Source organism: Pelecanus crispus, chromosome 1 (genome assembly GCF_030463565.1).
Source record: "Pelecanus crispus isolate bPelCri1 chromosome 1, bPelCri1.pri, whole genome shotgun sequence".
In the NCBI taxonomy this organism is placed as follows: Eukaryota; Metazoa; Chordata; class Aves; order Pelecaniformes; family Pelecanidae; genus Pelecanus; species Pelecanus crispus.
The window spans coordinates 209,023,264-209,045,543 of NC_134643.1; the positions used below are offsets into that span (position 1 = coordinate 209,023,264).

Sequence of the window (22,280 nt, forward strand, 5' to 3'; positions counted from 1 at the left end):
AACTAGACACAGTATTCCAGGTGCGGCCTCACCAGTGCCGAGTACAGGGGGACAATCACCTCCCTGCTCCTGCTGGCCACGCTATTCCTGATACAAGCCAGGATGCTGTTGGCCTTCTTGGCCACCTGGGCACACTGCTGGCTCATGTTCAGACGGCTGTCAGCCAGCACCCCCAGGTCCTTTTCTGCCAGGCAGCTTTCCAGCCACTCTTCCCCAAGCCTGTAGCATTGCATGGGGTTGTTGTGACCCAAGTGCAGGACCCAGCACTTGGCCTTGTTAAACCTCATACAGTTGGCCTCGTCCCATCGGTCCAGCCTGTCCAGGTCCCTCTGCAGGGCCATCCTACCCTCGAGCAGATCGACACTCCCACCCAGTTTGGTGTCATCTGCAAAATTTAATTTAATTTAATTACAAAGTGAGTCTTATAGTGCTGCTAGATAGATACATATATATTATCCTTTTTCACATAAGCTGTTGACCAATTCTGAGACTAAGATTGGACCTAGCCGCACCTAGACTCCTCTCCGAAAAGGAGTGTAGAAAGCAAGGGGGTCTATTCTGCACCTCGTGACTCAGTGGGAGGTCCTCCATATCCCCTGCATCCATGAGCTCTCTGTGAATCATTTTAACTTGAGTGTAACTTAAGTTTCCTTTGTGCACTTCCATGTAGTAACAGAGCGAACCTCGTCATCCTCACATCTTTAAGTCGCTGTTTTGATCAATTTTGTCTAATCACTTTGTTAATCATTGATGATTGAGTGCTATTAAAATATCACAATTAAGTCCTGTGATTTGCTACAAGTAAATTCTAAACTGCTACTAAATCAAACTGTGTAAAGTCACTCATTCACGACAAATTAACGTAGTCAGCAGGATTCACAAACCTGCGCTCACGACACTAGCGAGCTGAAGAGTGGCGTGAGGAAAAATATACATTTAACCAGAGGGTTGGTCTTCATGTAGCGTTCCGTACATTGGCATGTTTTTGTCTTCTACTCTCCCTAATGTGGGATGTGCCAAAGGTAATGTCATCAGTGCTGCTGTGATGGTGGCCTGTTTAGGTGGTGGTCTCTTGGGGTGAGTGCCTTGGCCTAGGGGAAGCTGTCTTTAATCTGCTGCATGGATGCAGCTGTTTTGGGACCCCCTGTGCTGGAGGAAGCTCTGCCCTGAATTGCTCTCCGTGATGAGCGGAGCCAGGCATGGGGCTGAGGCGTGGGTTCAAATACTGCTTTGCTTCTGTTTCAGACTTGGAAGAAGACTTTATTGATGGGAAGGAGGATGACAAGGAGCAGGGTCTACTTGGAGAGAAAAGGTGGCGCAGGAGGGCCTGCAGGCAAGTGAAGCCGTGCGGCATTTGGGTGAGCAGAAACGAGGATATGGAAAAGCGGCAATAAGCATGTGTCCAAGGCAGAAGACCGAAGAAGGCCGCTTTCTCCTCCTCGGTACACTGCCAAGTTTCCCTCTGTGCGGTGAGCACAGGCCCCAAACCCACCGGGGCACGGACGCGCCTCCTCTGAGGAACCGCCTGAGCGCGGCCCCGGGGCCCTCGCCAGCGCTCAGGGAAACCTGGCGCAGAACACCGGTTCGTGTTGGAGAGGTTTTCCTTCCTTCACCCCCACCCCGTGATACCGGGGCAGACGCTCCTCCTCGGAAAAACCCCTCAGCGGATCTGCCGCCCGGCCGGCAGCAAGGACCCACCCCGGGGCGGGGCGCCGCCATGACGGGGGGGCGGGGGCGGAGGCAGGCGGGCGGGCAGCCCGCCCCAACATGGCCGCCTCCACCCAGGTAACGTGCCGCGTCGGCCGGGCCCGGGGCTGCAGCGCCCGCCCCTCCCGGCTCCCGGTGCGGGGGAGAGCAGGCGGGGCACCGCGGAGGTGTCGGCAGCGCGGGCGGCCCCTGCCGCGGGCTTCCCTCCCCGCCGCCCCGCCGTGTGCGGGGGAGCCGGGCCCGCGGCGGCCTGGCCGTGGCCCTGGCAGGGCGAGGTGCTGTGAAGGGGGGCGAGGCCAAGTCAACCCCCCTGCGTCTGCCTCGCAGCTTCTACGCTCCGCCCCCCCCCCCCCCCTCCGTTTTTTATTCAGGGCAGAACAGCATGCGCACATACCTGTTGTTATTCCTATTATCGTTATTATTTGGGCCCAGAGCCCATGAATTTGAGGGGTGTCGTTGGGAGGTTTAAGTGCTGGCTGTCACTGGCAGAGATGCGGTGGGGATAACGGCAGGGAGGTACCGGCGCCTTCAGGCGTATTTGGCCGATGCTGGAACTCTTAAATCTCCCCACCAGAACTCCTGAATTTTAACTTTTTCCACGAGTTTTAATGTCTGTGTGTATGTAGCGTCCGTACACATTTACGTTTACGTGTCTGCGGCACAAAACCAAGCCAAAACTGAATTAATGATCTGCCAAACTTCATAACTGAGCGTGGTGCTCCCTCTGCTGACAGCTGCCGTTCAGCTCCACTTTGTAACGCTGCGCTTGATTTTCGGAAGTGGCTTCTACAGCAAATAAGGTTCCCCCATTACATTAAAGCTTTACATTAACTTTGTAGTAATTTTAGGCCAGTTGTGTTATGAGCTAGCATTGCAAGGGGAGACTGTTCCAGTGTATTTTCAGGAGCTACTTTTTTTTTAGTACTCGTGAAAGGAGGTGATAACAGTAATGAATAATCCACTGCTACATGCTTTTTCTTCTGTAGTCATGTTGGCCTTTTTAAAGGGGGTCGAGGTGCTACCAAATAACATTTTCCACTCCTGTACAGTTGAGTGTGATTCTTTAACTCAGAAGTCAAGGCAGACTGTTGGTTTCTGTGCCTGCAGAATTGAGCCTTGGATAATAATGCAACAGGCAAGGCAGAGAGTTCAGGCCCAGTTCAGACAGAGACCAAGGGAAGGTTCTGCTGCCTCAGCAATGCAGGTAATGCTCTTTGAGATGCCTTCAGGGGCTGGACGCATCTGGATGTTCTTGGCAAGCATGACACAGCGCATAGGGAGTGTCTTCAGCTTCTTGAGCAGCAGGTGAGAGGCCAGGCGGTGTGGAGTAGGGCATCTCTGCCAGTTTTAAATGCCATTGTTTAGGCAGCTGAGTCACACCTTGTCTGTCCCTTGTTCAGAGGTTATGAAAGGATGGAAAGTAGTATTTCAACTTCAGTTTCTGTGCTAATTTGCCAGATATTGGGCCATGACTTCTTGGCTTTTGCCTGGAGAATGTATGAGTTTGTGAGGACCTGACTAAAGGCCTGACTAAACTCAGAGCTGCTTTCCCCTGAGATCAGATGGAGTCTTCCAGTGCGCAGAGGTGTAGATGTTATGGGAGAAGCCTGAGCCTTTCAGCTTGATATCCATTTCTTCTGGCTGGGTCTGTTCTGCAGAGGCTGCATGACAGTGGTCTGACTGGCACCGGTTATGTGCATAGCCTCCATTTTTTTCCTTCTGAACCAGATTTGTGTGGTTCCAAAGAGTAAACCCGTCCCATGCTTTTATTCTTTTTCTGTAAACCCACCTCACCAAATCAAAGATGTGTCTCTCCTATACTTCCTTGTGAAGTAGTTTGAGACTGCTTCTCCCCCTCCCCAGAAGATGGGGACCTGTGCATGGGTGGTCTGTAAAGCTAATTGGCCTCTGTTCACCTGTGTATGGCAAATAAAGTTGGGCAGGCCAAGCCTTTTGGACCAAATCTGTTAATTGGACAGCTTGGTCACGGGAAGCTTGCTGAACAAGCCTACAAATCAGATGATCCTGGTAAGGGTAACCCATTAGATGCACTTGGAATGTACTTGATGTAAACTTTTCATACCTCTTCTAATGAGACTTCCCCTCCTCCCCCCCAGGTACCTTTGCTTGCATTTATCTTTTGTTGGGTTTTTTTATGTCTCACTGTGCTTTCTTTGTCTAAGCAAGTTTGAGTTTTCTTGATCATTATTTAACTAATGAAGGTTAAGGGGACCGTTGCTCTCCGTGTTTAACGCTAGTTGGAGATTAAGTGAAGAATCCTCAAAGAGAAAACTATTTTGAACTATTTCTCTTTAGAAACAAGTGCGGTTTTGTCAAAGAATGAACTGTGGACTGTGTGCATGTCTGCCATCAAGAAGGGAAAATGATTATTTAAGAAATTACCAAGAAATTCAGGAAGTGTAAGGAAAAAAGCAGAGTATAAAATATGCAAAAAAGCCCTTAGTGAGCACTGTTGTTTTGAAGGGAAATGGGAGACAGTTGCTGACAGATCGGTAATAAAAAATAATTTTACAGAAAGGAGGATTCCTCTATAACCCATTGATCTTTTCAGCCTCTACGCTTCATGTTTCTGAAGTACCATGAAATTATTATATCAGTAGTCGTCGTCTTTTTCTGAAACTATGTCCTGTTAGAGTTTTATCACTAGTGAGATTTCCTTCTTGTATATTTTGCCTCTGTTGCATGTTAACATGGTTATGCTTGAATTAGCTCTGAGTAAGAGACCCTAGGAACTGGCAAGAGTCTAGTGGTGGTAGGATGGATCTTGGTGCTGAGTAATTTTATTAGTTTTTTTTGTCAGACTCAGATGTAAATGTGATCTTTATGTGGTCAGGATATGTGTTTTAAAAAAAAAAAAACAACTGAATAATGCTGTTTGGCCAGGAGATCAGATTTCAAACTGTTACAGCCATGTATGTGCCATCTCAAACTTGATAGCATCTGAAACCGTTTCAGGATAGGATTGTTGGAGCCTACCATGCCAGTAACTTGCTAGGTTTGCTTGAAGTTGTTGCCAGTTCATTTTTAACCCAATTTTACAGCAGTCTCACATGATTTTAGGAGTGGAAGAGCAAGGGTAGTAAGAACCAACAAATGGTAAGGAGTGGCAAAAGACTGAGTCATCTTTGGCAGCATTTATTCTGCTCCTTTTTGGAGGATTAGAGTCTGTTATTTCCACTGGGTGCTTTTGTCATTCTGATTTCCTTTAAAGATTTTTCTCTTTCAGTGCAGTTAATAGTGGTGCATGTTGATGATGGTAATGCTGCAGCAGTCACAGGGAATACATACTTACAGCTCTTAATGTAACTCTCTAATATTTTTGTAACAATTTTACTAGCATATTTGCATTTGTTTAAAAGAAAACATTTGCTCATTCAGTACAAAGTTGCATCAAATACTAACATGAAATGTTTTTTTTTCCTTTACAATTTTCCTGTGATATATCATCATATTATCATGATTGTGTCCGCAGTTTAGGTATTGGGAAGCAGCTATGCAGTCTTGCAAGCCAGATGTGCAAGTGGGTGACTGACTGTTGAAGCAGTTGACACATTTAAATAAGTAAATATAGTGGTAATTGGCATAGTTGTTCTTTTTTTTTCTTCTTTTCTTTTCTTAAAAAAATAGAAACAAAAACATTTTTTTGAGTTGAAGGGGAGGATGAGGTGTTATCAAGAGGATGAGATTGTTATCAGATCAATGATAATAAAAGAATGGAAAAGGACAGACAACTGCAGTTGGATTGTCCACCTGTTCTGTTAGAAGGATTTTTGGGAAAGGAGAGAAGAAACACCTAAAATATGGGTAAGGGATTATGCTATAGGGAGAGAAAAAGGGAAAGGCAAAGTCTAGCCACATCAGTGTCTGGGAGCTTTGTCATAGTCTTAAGTAAGGTCTGGACTCTTCCCTTGGGTTTGAAGGAAGTGGGAAGGGAGAAAGGAAAACAAAGTAGGTTCAGAGGGATGTAGGAAGTTACTGTATGATCTCAGTATAGCAGTAGACCAGAAGTGGCAAAAGATGCAACAAAACCTGGAGAAGGCCAATGACCCTTAGACAACTCACTGGTAGGTAAATGCTGTGTTGCCACTAAATTCAATAGTTAATATATGTACACAGTTTTCCATTCTGTCTCATGAGAGGAATGTGATTTGCATGAAGTTTGGCCTTGGGAGGTGTGCTATAAATAAGGTATGGAGCATCCTGGTTGCTAGTTCTTGGACATCTAAATATTGAACACATTTTTCTACTCAAAAAAAGCAATTTTTGCCAAAAGTCATATTCACTTGAAAGTGGCAATTAGGAAGAAGGAGGCAAATGGGAACAGTTCATCCCCAACTCAAGCATTCGGTGAGGCTTGAATAACTTAGAAGCGAAGACGATACAAATCTCATCGCAGCTCCACATAGATTTTTTTTTCTCTTGTTCTGCTCTGGAAAGACTGTAGAGAGAAGGAAATTAACTGAGACTACTGTGAAAACCAGAGGGGCAGGTGGGTTATAAACTGCAAATGGATGTAGTGATATTATGAATAAAGGAGGAAGAGAAAAACTGGAAAATGAAGTCTAGCATCATGGCAGTCTTTATAAAAAGCTTTATTTTTTGGGAGGGATCTTCTTAATAAAAGAGAGTTTAATAACTGTCGTGGTTTAGCCCCAGCCAGCAACTAAGCACCATGCAGCCGATCGCTCACTCCCCTTACCCCGATGGGATGGGGGAGAGAATCGGAAGAGTAAGAGTGAGAAACACTCCTGGGTTGAGATAAGAACAGTTTAATGATTGAAATAAAGTAAGATAGTAATAACAGTATAATAATGATAATAACAATAATAATATACAAAGCAAGTGATGCACAATGCAATTGCTCACCACCCGCCAACTGATACCCAGACAGTTCCCGAGCAGCGATCGCTGCTCCCCAGCCAACCCCCCCCAGTTTATATACTGAGCATGACGTCATATGGTATGGAATAGCCCTTTGGTCAGTTTGGATCAACTGTTCTGGCTGTGCCCCCTCCCAGTTTCTTGTGCACCTGGCAGAGCATGGGAAGCTGAAAAGTCCTTGACTAGCATAAGCAGTACTTAGCAACAACTAAAACATTAGTGTGTTATCAACATTCTTCTCATACTAAATCCAAAACACAGCACTGTGCCTGCTACTAGGAAGAAAATTAACTCTATCCCAGCCGAAATCAGGACAATAACAAAAACTTCAGAGATAGGGAAGACCGTGCTATTAACTGAGGAAGAATGTATTTTGCAGAATCAGTTTTGTCAGCCCCAAATAATTAATAAAAGCTGGAATTATTGAAAGTCCTATTACTATCTTAGAGCTGACATATGAGATGGGAGGCTATTTCTCTAGAGCAGACTGAAGTATTTAATTTTTCAAGCAGGGCACTTACTATGTGTTGTTACTTCTGCTTCCCAGATCACCAGCATGGAAGTTAAAACCAGCGAAGATCATTTGAAAGTCCATAAAATGAAGAAGAAGGTATTGAGGAAGCAGGTCAGAGCTCAGCATACATTGATGAGACATGAGGGCATTGAGTGCATCTCCCATGCCACACAGGTGACTGGCAATTCTGATTTTGTTGGTAGTGTGAAAATGCTGCTTATCTGTGTTCTATTCTCACATACTCTTTGTCTAAAATACAGTTCTCCTCCAAAATGCACTTCCTGAGATTGAGGGTTTTCTGTGCTTCTCTGATTTCAAAGCAGAACTGTAGTTCAACAGTTTAATGTCAGTGGAGAGACTTTGATGGCCTTTAGATAAGGTTTTTGTTGGTTTTGGTTTTTTTTTTTTTAAAAAATCTGAAACAGTAGTTCCTTGGCTTGGGGAGGAGGAGGAAGGATGGGAAATGTTACCTTGTTGAAGTAGATAAACTTTTCTTCTCTTTCTCTGTGATTTCTTTTCTTCTCTGGCTTTTAGCTTTTGTATCTTTATTTCCTCTATACTTCTCTATCAAGTATGATTTGTCTCGTTTAAACTCCCTGTTAAAAACATGTCTTAGAAATCTTTTCCACATTGTTTTCTTTGCCTAAATTGATTTAGGCTGTGGTTCTGTGGGAGCTAAACTGATTGACTGACTTCCAGCTGTTGAAAAGAGGACAACTTTCTCTTCCCTTGCACGAAAGGGGACAAGATAGGAGGGAATTCTGCTTTCTTATGATGCTCAGTGAACTTTACCATAAGCCACTTTATTCCCTAACCTAATGGAAAACTACTCAGCTTTTTGATCTGTAGTTTTCTGCCACAGTAGAGAGTTACAGCAGATCAGAGGGTGACCTCACAGATACTGGTGTAGCAAAAAGTAAGTGATAGGAACATGCAGACAGAAAGGGAAGAAGTTAGAGGGAGAGTTTATAATTTCCCTCTGTCAGTTGTGGGGAGATGCTAATGGCTTGAAACACTGTAGAGCAGTATCATTTACTCTAGCCTTGTTCATCTTCATCCTGCCAATTCTTCCCATTCAAATATGGAAACATCAGTTAGATCTTATAGAATCATAGAATCATTTAGGTAGGAAAAAACGTTTAAGATCATCCAGTCCAACCATTAACCTAACATTACCAACTCCACCACTAAACCAATTAAGGGTAGAGTAGTAATTTCATGTTTCCTGGCTTGGTGGGTAGATTATTTTTTAATGAAAGTAAAGACTAGGAATCATTAAGGTTGGAAAGGATCTCTGAGATCATCAGTCCAGCCACCAACCCAACACCCCCATGCCCACTAAACCATGTCCCAAAGCGCCATGTCTACCCGTTTTTTGAACACTTCCAGGGATGGTGACTCCACCACCTCTCTTATTATACTATTTTATATATTATACTATATTATACTTTTTTGTAACACAATTGGGCTTAGTCTTCATTCAGATTTCACACCATGTGGGCATATACTAAAATGACCCAGCAATCTTGTGTATATTGTAAGCTCTTTAGAACAGGGACTGTGTTTTTCTAGTGTTGCTTGGAAGTGGGTCTATAATCATAGAATCATAGAATGCTTTGGGTTGGAAGGGGCCTTTAGAGGTCATCTAGCCCAACCCCTCTGCAGTGAACAGGGACATCTTTAACTAGATCAGGTTGCTCAGAGCCCCATCCAACCTGACCTTGAATGTTTCTAGGGATGGGGCCTCCACTACCTCTCTGGGCAACCTGTTCCAGTGCTTCACCACCCTCAGTGTAAATAAATTTATTTCTTATGTCTAGTCTAAATCTGTTCGTCTTTAGTTTAAAACCGTTATTCCTTGTCCTGTCACAACAGGCCTTGCTAAAAAGATCATCCCCATCTTTCCTATAGGACCCCTTTAAGTACTGAAAGGCTGCACTAAGGTCTCCGCATAGCCTTCTCTTCTCCAGGCTGAACAACTCCAACTCTCTCAGCCTGTCCTTGTAGGAGAGGTGCTCCAGCCCTCAGATTATTTTTGTGGCCCTCCTCCGGACATGGTCCGACAGGTCCATATGCTTCTTGTGCTGAGGGCTCCAGAGCTGGACGCAGTACTGCAGGTGAGGTCTCACCAGAGCAGAGTAGAGGGGCAGAATCCCCTCCCTCGACCTGCTGGCCACGCTTCTTTTGATGCAGACCAGGATACGGTTGGCTTTCTGGGCTGCAAGCACACATTGTTGGCTCATGTGCAGCTTTTCAGCCACCAGTACCCCCAAGTCCTTCTCTGCAGGGCTGCTCTCAATCCCTTCATCCCACAGCCTGTATTGATATTGGGGGTTGCCCCGTCCCAGGTGCAGGAGCTTGCACTTGGCCTTGTTGAACCTCATGAGGTTCACACAGGCCCACCTCTCCAGCTTGTCCAGGTCCCTTTGGATGACATCTCGTCCCTTCTGGGACTTGTTCCTCCTGATGCTGCCTGAGGTACCAAAGTTGCATCACGGGAGGTTTAGATTGGATATTAGGAAAAATTTCTTCACGGAAGGGGTAGTCAAGCATTGGAACAGGCTGCCTAGAGAGGTGGTGGAGTCCCCATCCCTGGAAGTGTTCAAAAAATGGGCAGACGTGGCACTTGGGGACATGGTTTAGTGGGCATGGTGGTGTTGGGTTGGTGGTTGGACTGATGATCTTAGAGATCCTTTCCAACCTTAATGATTCCTAGTTTTTCTTTCATTAAAAAATAATCCAGCCACCAAGCCAGGAAACACAAAATTACTACTCTCCCCTTAATTGGTTTAGAGTGGACTTGGTAGTGTTAGGTTAATGGTTGGACTGGATGATCTTAAAGGTCTTTTCCAACCTAAACGATTCTATGATTCTATGAAATTATCCATCTAATCTATCCCCAGCAAGATCCTCATTGTTAACAGAACATTTGAATAAGTGATATATGAAACAAAATCATAGTGCTAGTGATAAACTTGTGTCAAGAATACAGAAAATGCTTTCATGCTTTGTGCAAGAGTCTGATCATATTGAAATTGCTCAGTCAGGAGAACATGATCAGTTGCTCTATGTGCTGCTGTTGTGTAGTGACGGTCTTTGTAGATGAAGCAACTACAGCCAGTGAAAGCACTGGTTTGAGTCTGTTTCCTCTACACACATGGGCCTCCCCATTAATAACATTCTAGAGAATAACAATAATAATGTGGTCATGTTTGAAAAATGTGGTCAGTAATGGACAGCCTGATACAGTGCTAAGAACAAGTGTTAACAGCACCATTGCGATAGGCATAATCACAGGAGTACCTCAGGCCTGCTCACTATATAATTTTGTTTTAATAATCCTTCTCTTCAGTTTTAAATGTAATTTTCTGCCTCTTAGAGAAGTGAAGTGCTATCATTTGAAACAATTGAACACTTCACCAGCTGCCTGCTGTAAAGGTCATAGAACTTTTATAGACTTTAAGGAAAAGATTGTCTGAAAACTTTGTGGAAAGGTATTTCATGGAGTCAATCTGAATAAATTGTTGCTAGCTGTTTGGAGTCACTGGAGCTCAATCAGAACTTCAAGACTGTATTCTCATTTGGCCTTAAAGAGCGATTTAAACTTCTTTCAACCACCATGATTAGATTGAACATCCAGTTATGGCATATAGCTATTTAGATGTCAAAAGAACTTGTTAATTTATTTTGAAAAGCCTTATGTATATCCTGTGAAAGGATATTTCTTGAATAATAGTCCTTTGAAAAGTTCTGCTTTGTTTTTTCTTCTAATATTTGGCAAATCAGCAACAGTCCTCATAAACTGCATACTCCTTGATAATTTTGGACATAAATCACTATGAAAACGTAGAATTAAGCAATTGGGCATTGTGCATGAAGTAATCTGTGTTAACTAAGGATGGGACATAAATCCCTTTTGTTTATAAAAACGAGGGAGAATTTTCAGGTAAGAGTGCTGGAACAGAACTAGATGCTCTGTTTATAGAGGCTGCTGCTTTGATTTTTTTTTTTTTTTTTGTGAATCTGATCTATGGGGGACATGAGGTAGGACTGGGCATATCAGTCTCTCTGTGCTTGGAGAGACTTGTTGGCAAAGGTGAGAAAACCTTCTTAAAAAAACAATCACAGTCTTCAAAGGTTTTTCTGTTTGTTTTTGTTAGTGGTAGCAGGTATCGGGAAAAATTCCATTTTAGAAACCTCCAAAATTATGTGTGCCAGTATCACTGTTTGCCTGCAGTACACTTGATGTACACATGCTGGTTTGAAGCTTAAGTGCTCTTGTGATAATAACTACACACAGTAATGGAGGAGGTATCTCTGATAGAGGTTGCAAGCTTTTCTGCCAGCATATGTGGTGGGCAAACAAAGGTTGCCTTAGCCTCATATACCAAGCTCACTGAACTGTAAATATCTTGTGTGGAATACATAAAAGAGTACTCATGGGCTTCCTTAATTTTTCTTTATAGAGCCACTCTCTTGGTAGAGTGTTAGTTTTAAATGAACCAACAGTAATCACTAATTCTCCATTTTTTTAAATTCCTCTTCAATTAGAGCCTGGTTATTGCCAATGCTGGTCTCGGTAATGGGATGAGTAGACATCAACTGCTCAGGATAGTAGAAGAATATGGATTGGTGGAAACGCTCTTAATGCCACCGAATAAACCATATTCATTTGTGAAATATGGGACAACAGAAGAAGCCAAGGCGGCCTTTGATGCCCTTAATGGAAAAGAAGTAATACTGGAAGACTTTGGCCAAAACATTGTTCTTTATATTAATTTTGTGGAAAAAGGTATAATTTTTCTGCTCTCCTATGTATCCAATTTCCTGCATACTGCCTCCCTTTGCTTTTGCTTCCTAAGTTGTAAATATAGCGAAAAGCACAGTAGTCTTTGTAAGTAGACACAGAGAATGAAAGCCAGAATCTAGGATTCAAGACATAAAATAATCTTTGCTCCTTGTATTTCATGATAGGATACTCTAATTTGAACTCCTTTACTTGGAGGCAAAAGGAAAAAGTATTTAGGTAGTTTCCAGACCATTCAATACTGCACATGAAGGTTTTGTGATTAAGGAGCTAAATTGGGACCCAGGAGATGTCTGGACAGTTCATTGGATTTCTCATGTGACCTTAGTCTTGAGATCTCCATCTCAACTCCAAGAAAGAAAATAGGCACAATAAGATATCTGTATGTCTTTCTATGAGCTTTTATAGTGTCTAGTGAAAAGGGTTCCTGCAGTTGGTCTGTACATTTTGCCAGCAAGTAGCTTTTTTTTAAGCTATTAGGATAGCAAACAATGTCCCTACATCACCAACATTTTGTGTTCACCTAGGTATTGCATTATACTCCTCCATATTTGATTATAGATTGCTTCTCTGGACAGAGGGTGATCTGGTGATTTGGTTAAAGTTCTAGAAAATTAAAATGAAATGCAGGTAGAATCCTGAATTGATTGTGAAATTCTTTTTACCATTATTTTGACAGGAAAATCACAAGTGGTTTTCTGTCTGAATAGTGTGGAGTCTTGTTGGTCTTTTTAGAAAGTGCTTTGCATGTTGCAAAACTTGGGCCTTACCCTGTTTTGTCATGCCAGAAAGGGATCATTCATTCTCCAAATAAGACCCCAGTGAGGTCTCCATTGTGTCATTAAAGTAAATATTTCTACAGCTATGCTATATTCTCATACAAAGTTAAATATCCTTATAAGGGAACACATGGTTTTATTTTCTCTAAACAGTGACAATATTCTCTTTTTCCATACACCCTAGTTTTCTGGCAGAATGCTGTTCCTCCAAGCCTGCCTCCAGGCCTAATGGTCATTGAAAACATTATTTCTCCAGAGGAAGAAAGGAGGATGTTGGAAAGTATTGACTGGACAGGAGATGAAGATACTCAAAATGGTGGGCAAAACCGTAGAAATGCAGACCTTCCATACTTTTATGCTGTTTTTTCCTACAGTGTCAGTTTACAAGAAGTCTACATCTTGGTAAATGTACTGTTTGAAATCATTGCGTATTTGTTCTTAGTACTTTAGAAATTGGGTCTTATATTGCAGGTGATAAGCTCCTGGGGGCACGTGGTCTGAATTGATATTGTGGGATGGATTTACTTGAATAATATTCCTGCATCCAGAAACAACTAAAGTCTTTTTAGGTGTCTTATGCCAAGCACAAGACTGTTCTGTGAAGGTTACCCTTGTAATTTATGTCCAACTGAGGAGCTGTGTCTTCTCTTAAGTAAAAAAGAAGTCAGAGAGAGACACGTGCTGGATGCTTTTGTGCTTTCGCTTGCGCTCTGTGGGGTTAAATCTCTTAATAAATTAATTGTTCTTGGAATTCACGTCAAGGTTTCGTGTGTAAATTTTGTTCCTTGGAACAACACAAAGGGTTATATGGACCTTGGCTAACATGTAACTTGGTAATTGGTGAAAGGGAAGGATCCTGCTGTATCCATAGGATATTAATCAAGTTCAAGTTCAGAGATCAGGGCAAGAATAAAGGTGCATTAAACATGGCTCAAGAAAATTGGTACTGTCCACTTCTTGCATGTACAAAAACACCATCAGTTTACTTCAGACAGCAGTGAATGGGATGCTTGATGCAAATACAAAGGGTAATAAGGCAGAAGAAGTGTATGCCATGAAGAACAAGGGTCACACACATTGTTTCAACTGTTAATTAAAGAACGTTTAGATTTAACAGGTCAGGTGGAATAGGGAAGCATAGAAAATTGCCTATACTGTTTTATGTAGTCTAGTCTTACTTTAAACTCATGTGTTTTTACAGCCCGGAAGACTTTAAAGCATAGAAGAGTAAAACATTTTGGATATGAGTTTTGCTATGATAATAACAATGTTGATAAAGACAAACCTTTACCTGGAGGTGAGAACTTCCCTATTAAATCATACTTCTTTCTCATTGATGTTTGAACCATTATATAAAGCCTTTAAGCCTCACTGAGATACGGATGTGAGACTCTAATTAAAGGAGAGGTGAGATTCTAACAAAAGGAGAGCCTTCACTGTATCTTAAGCACACACTGAACAGGAGTAGGATCCATTCCAAATTACTGTGAGTGCTTGAAGCTTGTTTTCCAATCTCTTGTAGCCAGGGGTTGCTGCCCTTTGAGGCCCAGTCAAATAAGGCTTTTGGGATTGTAATAGTCATTCTTTTTTAGCTTTTGTTTCATAAAAAAAATTATGTGTTACAAATTATGTATTCATTTGTTTGGGGATTATGACGTATTTTGCAGTGTGTATTTATCTTGACTAGCTTGAAGCTTGCTGGATGCACATCAAAATAAAATTTCCTTTGGAGTGAAAGCAATTTTGAAAAGGTTTGAATAACTCTTATTTGGAGTTGAGAGCTGTGAGTCAGAGCAGAGTGAGTCATCTTATAGTCTTAGATTTAAAAATAGTAAAATTGGGGAGTTAAATTCCTATAAAACTTGAAGGTTTAAGGTGATGCATGTGTACTGGCGGGGATGTAGCTTCCAACAGGAGGATTGTGGTTACATTGAGGTTTTAACGGTGAAGCTATATAATCATAAAAGCATTGGTATTTGAGCTGTTTTCTAGTCTCACAGCTAGAATATTTTATGTGTGAGAAAAGCATAAACACTTCACTGGGGGAGAACAATTAAAAAATAAGAATCAATAGATTCATGAAAGGGCTGTTACTAACATGTTTGTGGGTGTTACCTTCAACAGAATTTTACAGTGAAGTCCTTGGGTAAAATAGCAAACCAAAGGTTCAGTGAAGGACTGTAACTTTCATTCCTGTTTCAAAACCAGTTTAACTTCAACAGATTTTTTTTTTTTTTTGGTGTTATTTAATCTAATTCAGTAACTGATTTTTAGGGGGTAAATTTTTGAGAGAGCTCTCTGCATAACTCCTGACTTTCTGCATAATAATTTTCCTTCTAGACTGCAACTTTTTTACTGTAGTTGGTGGAAACTGTGCCTCTGATTTGGATTTATTTATGTGCAGATAGTGCAGTTTGCATTTGTAAGGAGTGGACCTGAACCACTTCTGAATGCAGAGGCTTTGGAGGAATGGCCTTTCTAATTGTGAGAGGTTATAAATATATCAGACTTGCAGATCAGGCCCCTAATTCTGATGTGTGTGTTACAGCAAATGCAGAGTGACCATTATTAAAGATGGACTTATGTATCTATGAAGCTGTTTCTATATATTTTGTCCAGTTATTATATTTATTGTAAAAAGAAAGGATAAAAAAGTAAAAAGCTATCCTGTTTTGCTTACTGTTTTGTTTCTATAACCAGGCCTTCCTGAAATTTGCAACCTATTCTTGCAGAAGTGCTTGGAGCAGGGATATATCAAACATAAACCTGATCAACTGACTGTAAATCAATATGAACCTGGACAAGGTAAGTTTATTTGTCCTTCAAAAATTTTGAGCTCTTTACCTTACATTGTGATTTAACCCTGATAGGCAACTAAGCACCACACAGCTGCTCGCTCGCTCCCCCTCATTGAGATAGGGGAGAGAATTCATAGAATCATAGAATTGTTTAGGTTGGAAAAGACCTTTAAGATCATCCAGTCCAACCATTAACCTACACAACCAAGTCCACTCTAAACCAATCAAGGGTAGACTAGACTAAACCATGTCCCAAAGTGCCACATCTACCCGTTTTTTGAACACTTCCAGGGATGGTGACTCCACCACCTCTCTGGGCAGCCTGTTCCAATGCTTGACTACCCTTTCCATGAAGAAATTTTTCCTAATTTCCAACCTAAACCTCCCCTGGCACAGCTTGAGCCCATTTCCTCTCGTCCTATCGCTAGCTAAGTGGGAGAAGAGACCAACACCCACCTCACTACAACCTCCTTTCAGGTAGTTGTAGAGAGCGATAAGGTCTCCCCTCAGCCTCCTCTTCTCCAGACTAAACAACCCCAGTTCCCTCAGCCGCTCCTCATAAGGCCTGTGCTCTAGACCCTTCACCAGCTTCGTTGCCCTTCTCTGGACACGCTCCAGCACCTCAATGTCTTTCTTGTAGTGAGGGGCCCAAAACTGGACACAGTATTCCAGGTGCGGCCTCACCAGTGCCGAGTACAGGGGGACAATCACCTCCCTGCTCCTGCTGGCCACACTATTCCTGATACAAGCCAGGATGCTGTTGGCCCTCTTGGCCACCTGGGCACACTGCTGGCTCATGTTCAGCCGGCTGTCAGCCAGCACCCCCGGGTCCTTTTCGGCCAGGCAGCTTTCCAGCCACCCTTCCCCAAGCCTGTAGTGTTGCATGGGGTTGTTGTGACCCAAGTGCAGGACCCGGCACTTGGCCTTGTTGAACCTCATACAGTTGGCCTCGGCCCATTGATCCAGCCTGTCCAGGTCCCTCTGCAGGGCCATCCTACCCTCCAGCAGATCGACACTCCCACCCAGTTTGGTGTCATCTGCAAACTTACTGAGGGTGCACTCAATCCCCTCATCCAGATCATCGATAAAGATATTAAACAAGGCTGGCCCCAAAACAGAGCCCTGGGGAACACCGCTCGTGACCGGCTGCCAACTGGACTTAACTCCATTTACCACAACTCTCTGGGCTCGGCCACCCAGCCAGTTTTTTACCCAGCGAAGACTACGTCCAAGCCATGAGCTGCCAGCTTTCCAAGGAGAATATTGTGGGAGACGGTGTCAGAAGCTTTGCTAAAGTCCAGGTAAATGACATCCACAGCCTTTCCATCATCTACCAGGCAGGTCACCAGGTCATAAAAGGAGATCAGGTTGGTCAAGCAGGACCTGCCTTTCATAAACCCGTGCTGGCTGGGCCTGATCCCCTGGTTGACCTGCACTTGCCTGTTGAGTTCACTCAATATGAACCTGTCCATAATCTTCCCCGGCACTGAGGTCAGGCTGACAGGCCTGTAGTTCCCCAGGTCCTCCTTCCAGCCCTTCTTGTAGATGGGTGTCACATTGGCAAGCCTCCACTCATCAGGGACCTCCCCTGTTAACCAGGACTGCTGATAGATGATGGAAAGTGGCTTGGTAAGCTCCTCCACCAGCTCCCTCAATACTCTCGGGTGGATCCCATTCAGCCCCATAGACTTGTGAGCGTCCAGGTGGCATATCAGGTCATTAACTGCTTCCTCCTGGACTATGAGGGCTCCATTCTGGTCCCCATCCCTATCCTCTAGCTCAGGGGCCTGAGTACCCTGGGGAATTGGAAGGATAAAAGTGAGAAAACTCGTGGGTTGAGATAAAGACAGTTTAAAAAAAAAAAAAAAAAAGGAAAGAAAAGGAAAACAAAACAAGAAAAAACAAGTGATGCAAAAAAATCCCCAAACAGTTCCTCACTACCAGCCGACTTATGCCCAGCCAGTCCCTGAGCAACGGCATCCCCAGTAAACCTCCCGCCTTGTTTTATTGCTGAGCACGATATCATAGGGTATGGAATATCCCTTTGGTCAGCTAGGGACAGCTGTCCCAGCTGTGTCCCCTCCCAACTTCTTGTGTAACCCTGGCCAGCTCTCTGGCAGGGAAGCAAGAGAATTGGAAAGGACCTGGATGCTGTGTAAGCACTGTTCAGCAATAACTAAAACATCCCTGTGTTCTCAACACTCTTTTCATCACTAATCCAAAACATAACACCATACAAGCTACTGCGAAGAAAACTAACGCTATCTCATCCAAACTAGTACAACTTAAGAAAATCAGAAGGGAGTAGCATCTAAATGTGACATGGTGTAGGGACAGGATTTAAGCATCTGCTTAGTGTATTTCCTCTGTGACCAGGAATGCTTTGAATGAAAACTAAAGTCTTCATTCTGGTTTCTGAACCAAGGAGCCTGTGTTTAAATGTACATTTCTTGATACTACTGTTATGGAAATTGATGGGATTTCAGAGTTCAAGGCCATAACACGGAAACTAAACATAAAAAGATACAGGAATAGTTATACTTGGTTTTGTACTCAAGTGCACTTTTTCATTCCAAACTCTTCTTGCTCCCTGTACTGTGCATACAGTCTCCAGGAAACGGCTCTTGCTGTTAGTACATATGATATAATGTTAGTATATGTGATATATGGACTCTTAAGTATGATGCAAGCAGTGTTCCCTTACCTGAGGAATAAGAAATTACCGTGTTTCTGTAATCTTTCCCAAACTGGAGACATCTGAAGAGAAATTTGCTTCTAATCACACCTCTAGGGAATAAATGACGTGTTGACCTCTTTGCTAAGGTCAATCATCAAGGCTAAGTATCTGGCTTCCTTTCTAGAGCGGATATCTCATTTGTCCTTAGGAAGAAGGGAGAACAGCATTTATTTCAGAGTTAATGTCTGACAGCTAATACACTGTCTGCCAAACAGGGGTCTGAAAAGCTGATCCTATTTGTTTATGTATCTGACAACCTGTTAAATTGATGCAGTCATGTACTTTTGGCTGGGACATCAGAGGAGATTAGTTAGAATTGTAGATGTCTATCAAGAATAGAAGCAGTTTTTTAAAAAAAAAAAAAACCAAAGCAAAATACCATTTCTTCAGTGCAAATCATTAGGATATGAATGAGCACAGAATGCAGTCAGATTAATACCTTTAGTATCTGTGTTCTGAGCCAGATTGTCACTAGAAATTACACTTGAGATTTTAAAAAGTAACGGATGACTCTGGGTATCTAAGCTGTAGGGGCCACACTTAAGACACATTAAATGAATTCCTTTTTGAGAGCACTTTTTTCATTCAGGGTCCTAATAGTGTTTAAAGTTGTAGATTTATACTTGAAAGTTGCCATCTACTTTTGAATGCTTAGGTGACTGTCTCTTACTATGTGCTGCATATATGGAGTGTGAACAGCAGGTAGGTAGGTCATTGTGGTCTTGATTGAATTGTCTGGGTGATGCTGAAGAGAGAGCAGTCAATGTTCTCCTGTTGCACTGCGCACTGACTTCAGTGCACATACAAAGGCAGAGTTTCAGTGCTTTACACTGAGGCAAAGTTATGAGCAAACACAGATATGTGTCCTTGGTTTTCAAGTCTTGCTGATTTTCTATCGTTAAATATTGGCCTTGTAAACACTTGTATTGCTTTTACTGAAACTAATGGAATTCAGAATATTTACATCTGGAGGTAAAATCTGGCATATAATAAGGATACTTTACAGGCCTGACTGGCAGTGTTAGGAAAAAAAAAGTTTTCAGCTCAGAAATTTGATAGTGTCCAAAATAAATGTGGGTAGAGCTTCTAATAAGCAAATATAACTGTTTTGGTTTGGATCACATAGGAGTTACTCTATCTGTCTGGGCCTGCTATGGTGTCAAAGGAAGGCGTAGTTGCAGTTCTCCCAAGCTGTCTGCTGGCCTTGCTCCGCTGCTGGCTGCAGTTCCCCACCATGCGGTGAGATCTTGCTCTGGCATGCACATTGCTGTTTCAGGACTTGGTGTTAAAATGTGTGGCATGAGCTGCAGGAAGTGGCAGTTTCTTTCCAATTAGCAGATCTGAAAGAAAAGTTTAAAAAAAAAATTGCTTTGGCAATTCTCAGCTATGTGTGTTTACTCATACACATGCCAACCGATGTACTACCCAGGGTTAGCTTAGCAATGCTGGGTGGAATTCTCCTGGGAACTGCAAAGCAGAGGCAGGGTTTGACCCTGATGGTGCCTGTGTTCATGGTCGTAGCTCCTAATTCTGAAGCTGAGACCCTTACTTAGCCCAGTCATTTGCTTAGCAATGGAGGGAGTATTTGGGAAGACTCCTTCTCTGTGAAGAAAGTGAGGGAGAAATATACGATCATGGATGAACTAAGGCCCAAAATCGTCTAACATACCATAACTGTTAGCGCTAAATGCTAAGCTGCCTAAGGGGAGAGCATAGTGATTTCAGGTGCTCTCTGCAGCAAGGAGAGCATTTGGAGTCTTCAGAGGGTGAGTGAGGCCTTTGGGTGCTCTGAACTGCCTTCTGGGTATTTCCACTGATTATACAGGACACTTGTGTTAACTGTGTGCATCTAATCTGGGCATGTAAATCAGATAATTGTCCTGAATTCTTTTGGAAGGCAACTCCCTCCTTTATGATAAGTTTTGTTTGTTCAACCGTACATCCCAGTTTTCTATATGAACATCCATGGAAGTAGAGCTTGCCAACAGAGATGCCACTCTATTATTATTATAGTGACTTTTTTTTTTTCCCCTTATGCAGGAATTCCTCCTCATATTGATACACATTCTGCTTTTGAGGATGAAATAATCTCTCTCAGTTTAGGAGCTGAGGTAAACTTAATGTTTATATGTGTCTTGATGATGCTTTACTGGGAACTTTCATTTTGATATTGTTTCATACAAGTTAATTTGATTTGTCCGTGGTGTCTGTTCACACTCTTCTAATATCAAGCATGTAAGGTAATGTGATATGCTAATTAAATAAGTAACTGCAATGACATGTCAGTGGAAGATTTGCCAGTGATATCAGTGATACCCTATTTTTAAATGTTAGCATCCAGTTCTCGATCAACCTTTCTTCATTTTGTATTCATCTTAGAAAGCGTATCACTCCTGTTTATGTTTTTACTTCCATTTTTTCCTGTGTCATCCCCTGTTCCCTCTGGTCTGCATAAGCCTCCCATTATTTTTATATTTGGTACATTTACAGTAGGCTAATGTAGGTGTATTACCTGTAGACTGTCCAGTCAGAGTCTGAATTCTACTGAGCTAGTTGTGATGCAGGCAGAGGTAGACTCTGATCTCATAAGTTTCCAACATACACAGATTATGTAGAGAAAGAATGGGAAGGGAAATAGAAGAACAGTGGACTAGCATGAAGTCATGTAACATATCAAGAGTAGGCCTGAAAACAGTCCGTATCATCTAGTCTCAGTGCTCTAATTAGTGTCTTTACTTTTACTCTGTTTGGATTCATCTGCTGCATCTGTGCCCTTCCTGTTTTATAAATTTAGTGTTTTCTCTGCCTTAAGCACTACTGCAGTAAGTCTGTGCTACTTGGCCTTCCCATCTTTCTACACATTTCTTGAGCATGTATTCTACACATCTGCAAGGCCTGCTTCCATTGCTGTCTTGGGCTTTTTGTGACAGGGGAGTTACATGTATTGCTGTGTATTCCCATGGTATTGGATAACTAGAAGTTTAACAAGGCTTAGGACAGGTTGTCACAGTGGGTAATAATCTTTTGAATCTTTCCGTTGAAAAGCTATGAATGCTGGATAAAAATGATGTAATCTGCTACTTGTTTTTTCTGGCAGTGGTGTGTAGATGACACAGATGTGTGTGCTTATAGAGTTGTACCGTTATTACCAATAGTGTTCTCCTGTTACAAAACAACAACTTTGATTATTGCTCTCAGTTTGTCTTACTCTTTAGGCAGAGAAAGGAACATGGCTGGATATTCTGAGTGCTCACATTTTTTTGAATCTTTAGTATTGGCTCTGGCATCAACTACTTATTTTCTTCTTGCAAGTTGTGTAGTGGATGTGGAGCTTCTGGGACTAGGGGTGAGTCTAAGGAAGGATAGCTTTTTCATTCATATTTGTGGCAGTGGCATATCTGTGTTCTTGGTCGCTTTAAAAGGGGGTGTCAGTGTTGCCAGTCCTCTCAGCCTGACCATGGATGTATTTGTCCACCACTCACAAAAGCATCTACTCGAGTAGGAATGTCTGGGATTAGTTGTGAGGGTGGTATGCACAGTGGCAGTAGAGTTCTTACTACTTTTGTTTTGGAGTCTCCCAGTCTAGGGGCTACTCCCTCATGTGGCTTCTGCACTGAGCCTCATCTCAGATATAGTGTGTTTTCCTCTGTTCAACTGCAGTGTTGTCTTTAACAGTGCCAGCAGCTCCATGCTAGGTAGCACATGGGAACATCCATTCCTTTCGTGCAGTTTCTCTAGAAGGGACTCTAATTGGTCTCCTGTGCAGTTTATCCATCCTAAGTTTAATTTTTCTAATACCTGGTGAGCATTCAGAGCAGCACAGCAACAGTAGGTGACCCCAACTTACAGCTGATCTTGTAAATAAAAAAAAAAAAATTAAAGTTACTTTATTTTATAAAAAATATATCGGTACTGTAATTTCACATGTTCTGCCTCAGTCTGCAGTGCCAGGCTTTCTTACTTTTTCCATTTCAATTAAAAGGCTGACTCTAGCACAGATGCTCTGTTACTTCATTGATGAGGCACCATAGGTAGT

The 22,280-nt window shown here is 42.5% G+C and overlaps 1 protein-coding gene across 2 annotated transcripts in view; it reads left to right on the forward strand.

Annotated features, from left to right (window-relative positions):
• Nucleotides 1–1,762: 1,762 nt before the first annotated feature.
• ALKBH8 (alkB homolog 8, tRNA methyltransferase) overlaps nt 1,763–22,280 on the forward strand; it is a 53,587-nt gene continuing 33,069 nt past the window's right edge. Inside the window, exons 1-7 of one of the 2 annotated variants that reach the window (XM_075721518.1) lie at nt 1,763–1,785; nt 7,157–7,297; nt 11,675–11,915; nt 12,894–13,025; nt 13,911–14,006; nt 15,410–15,514; nt 20,285–20,355. In XM_075721518.1, the coding sequence (XP_075577633.1) occupies nt 1,768–1,785; nt 7,157–7,297; nt 11,675–11,915; nt 12,894–13,025; nt 13,911–14,006; nt 15,410–15,514; nt 20,285–20,355 (804 nt within the window). In that variant the 5' untranslated portion in view covers nt 1,763–1,767. Of the gene's footprint in view, nt 1,786–3,399; nt 3,442–7,156; nt 7,298–11,674; nt 11,916–12,893; nt 13,026–13,910; nt 14,007–15,409; nt 15,515–20,284; nt 20,356–22,280 lie in introns of those variants that run through there. The other variant, XM_075721509.1, reaches the window with a different exon arrangement.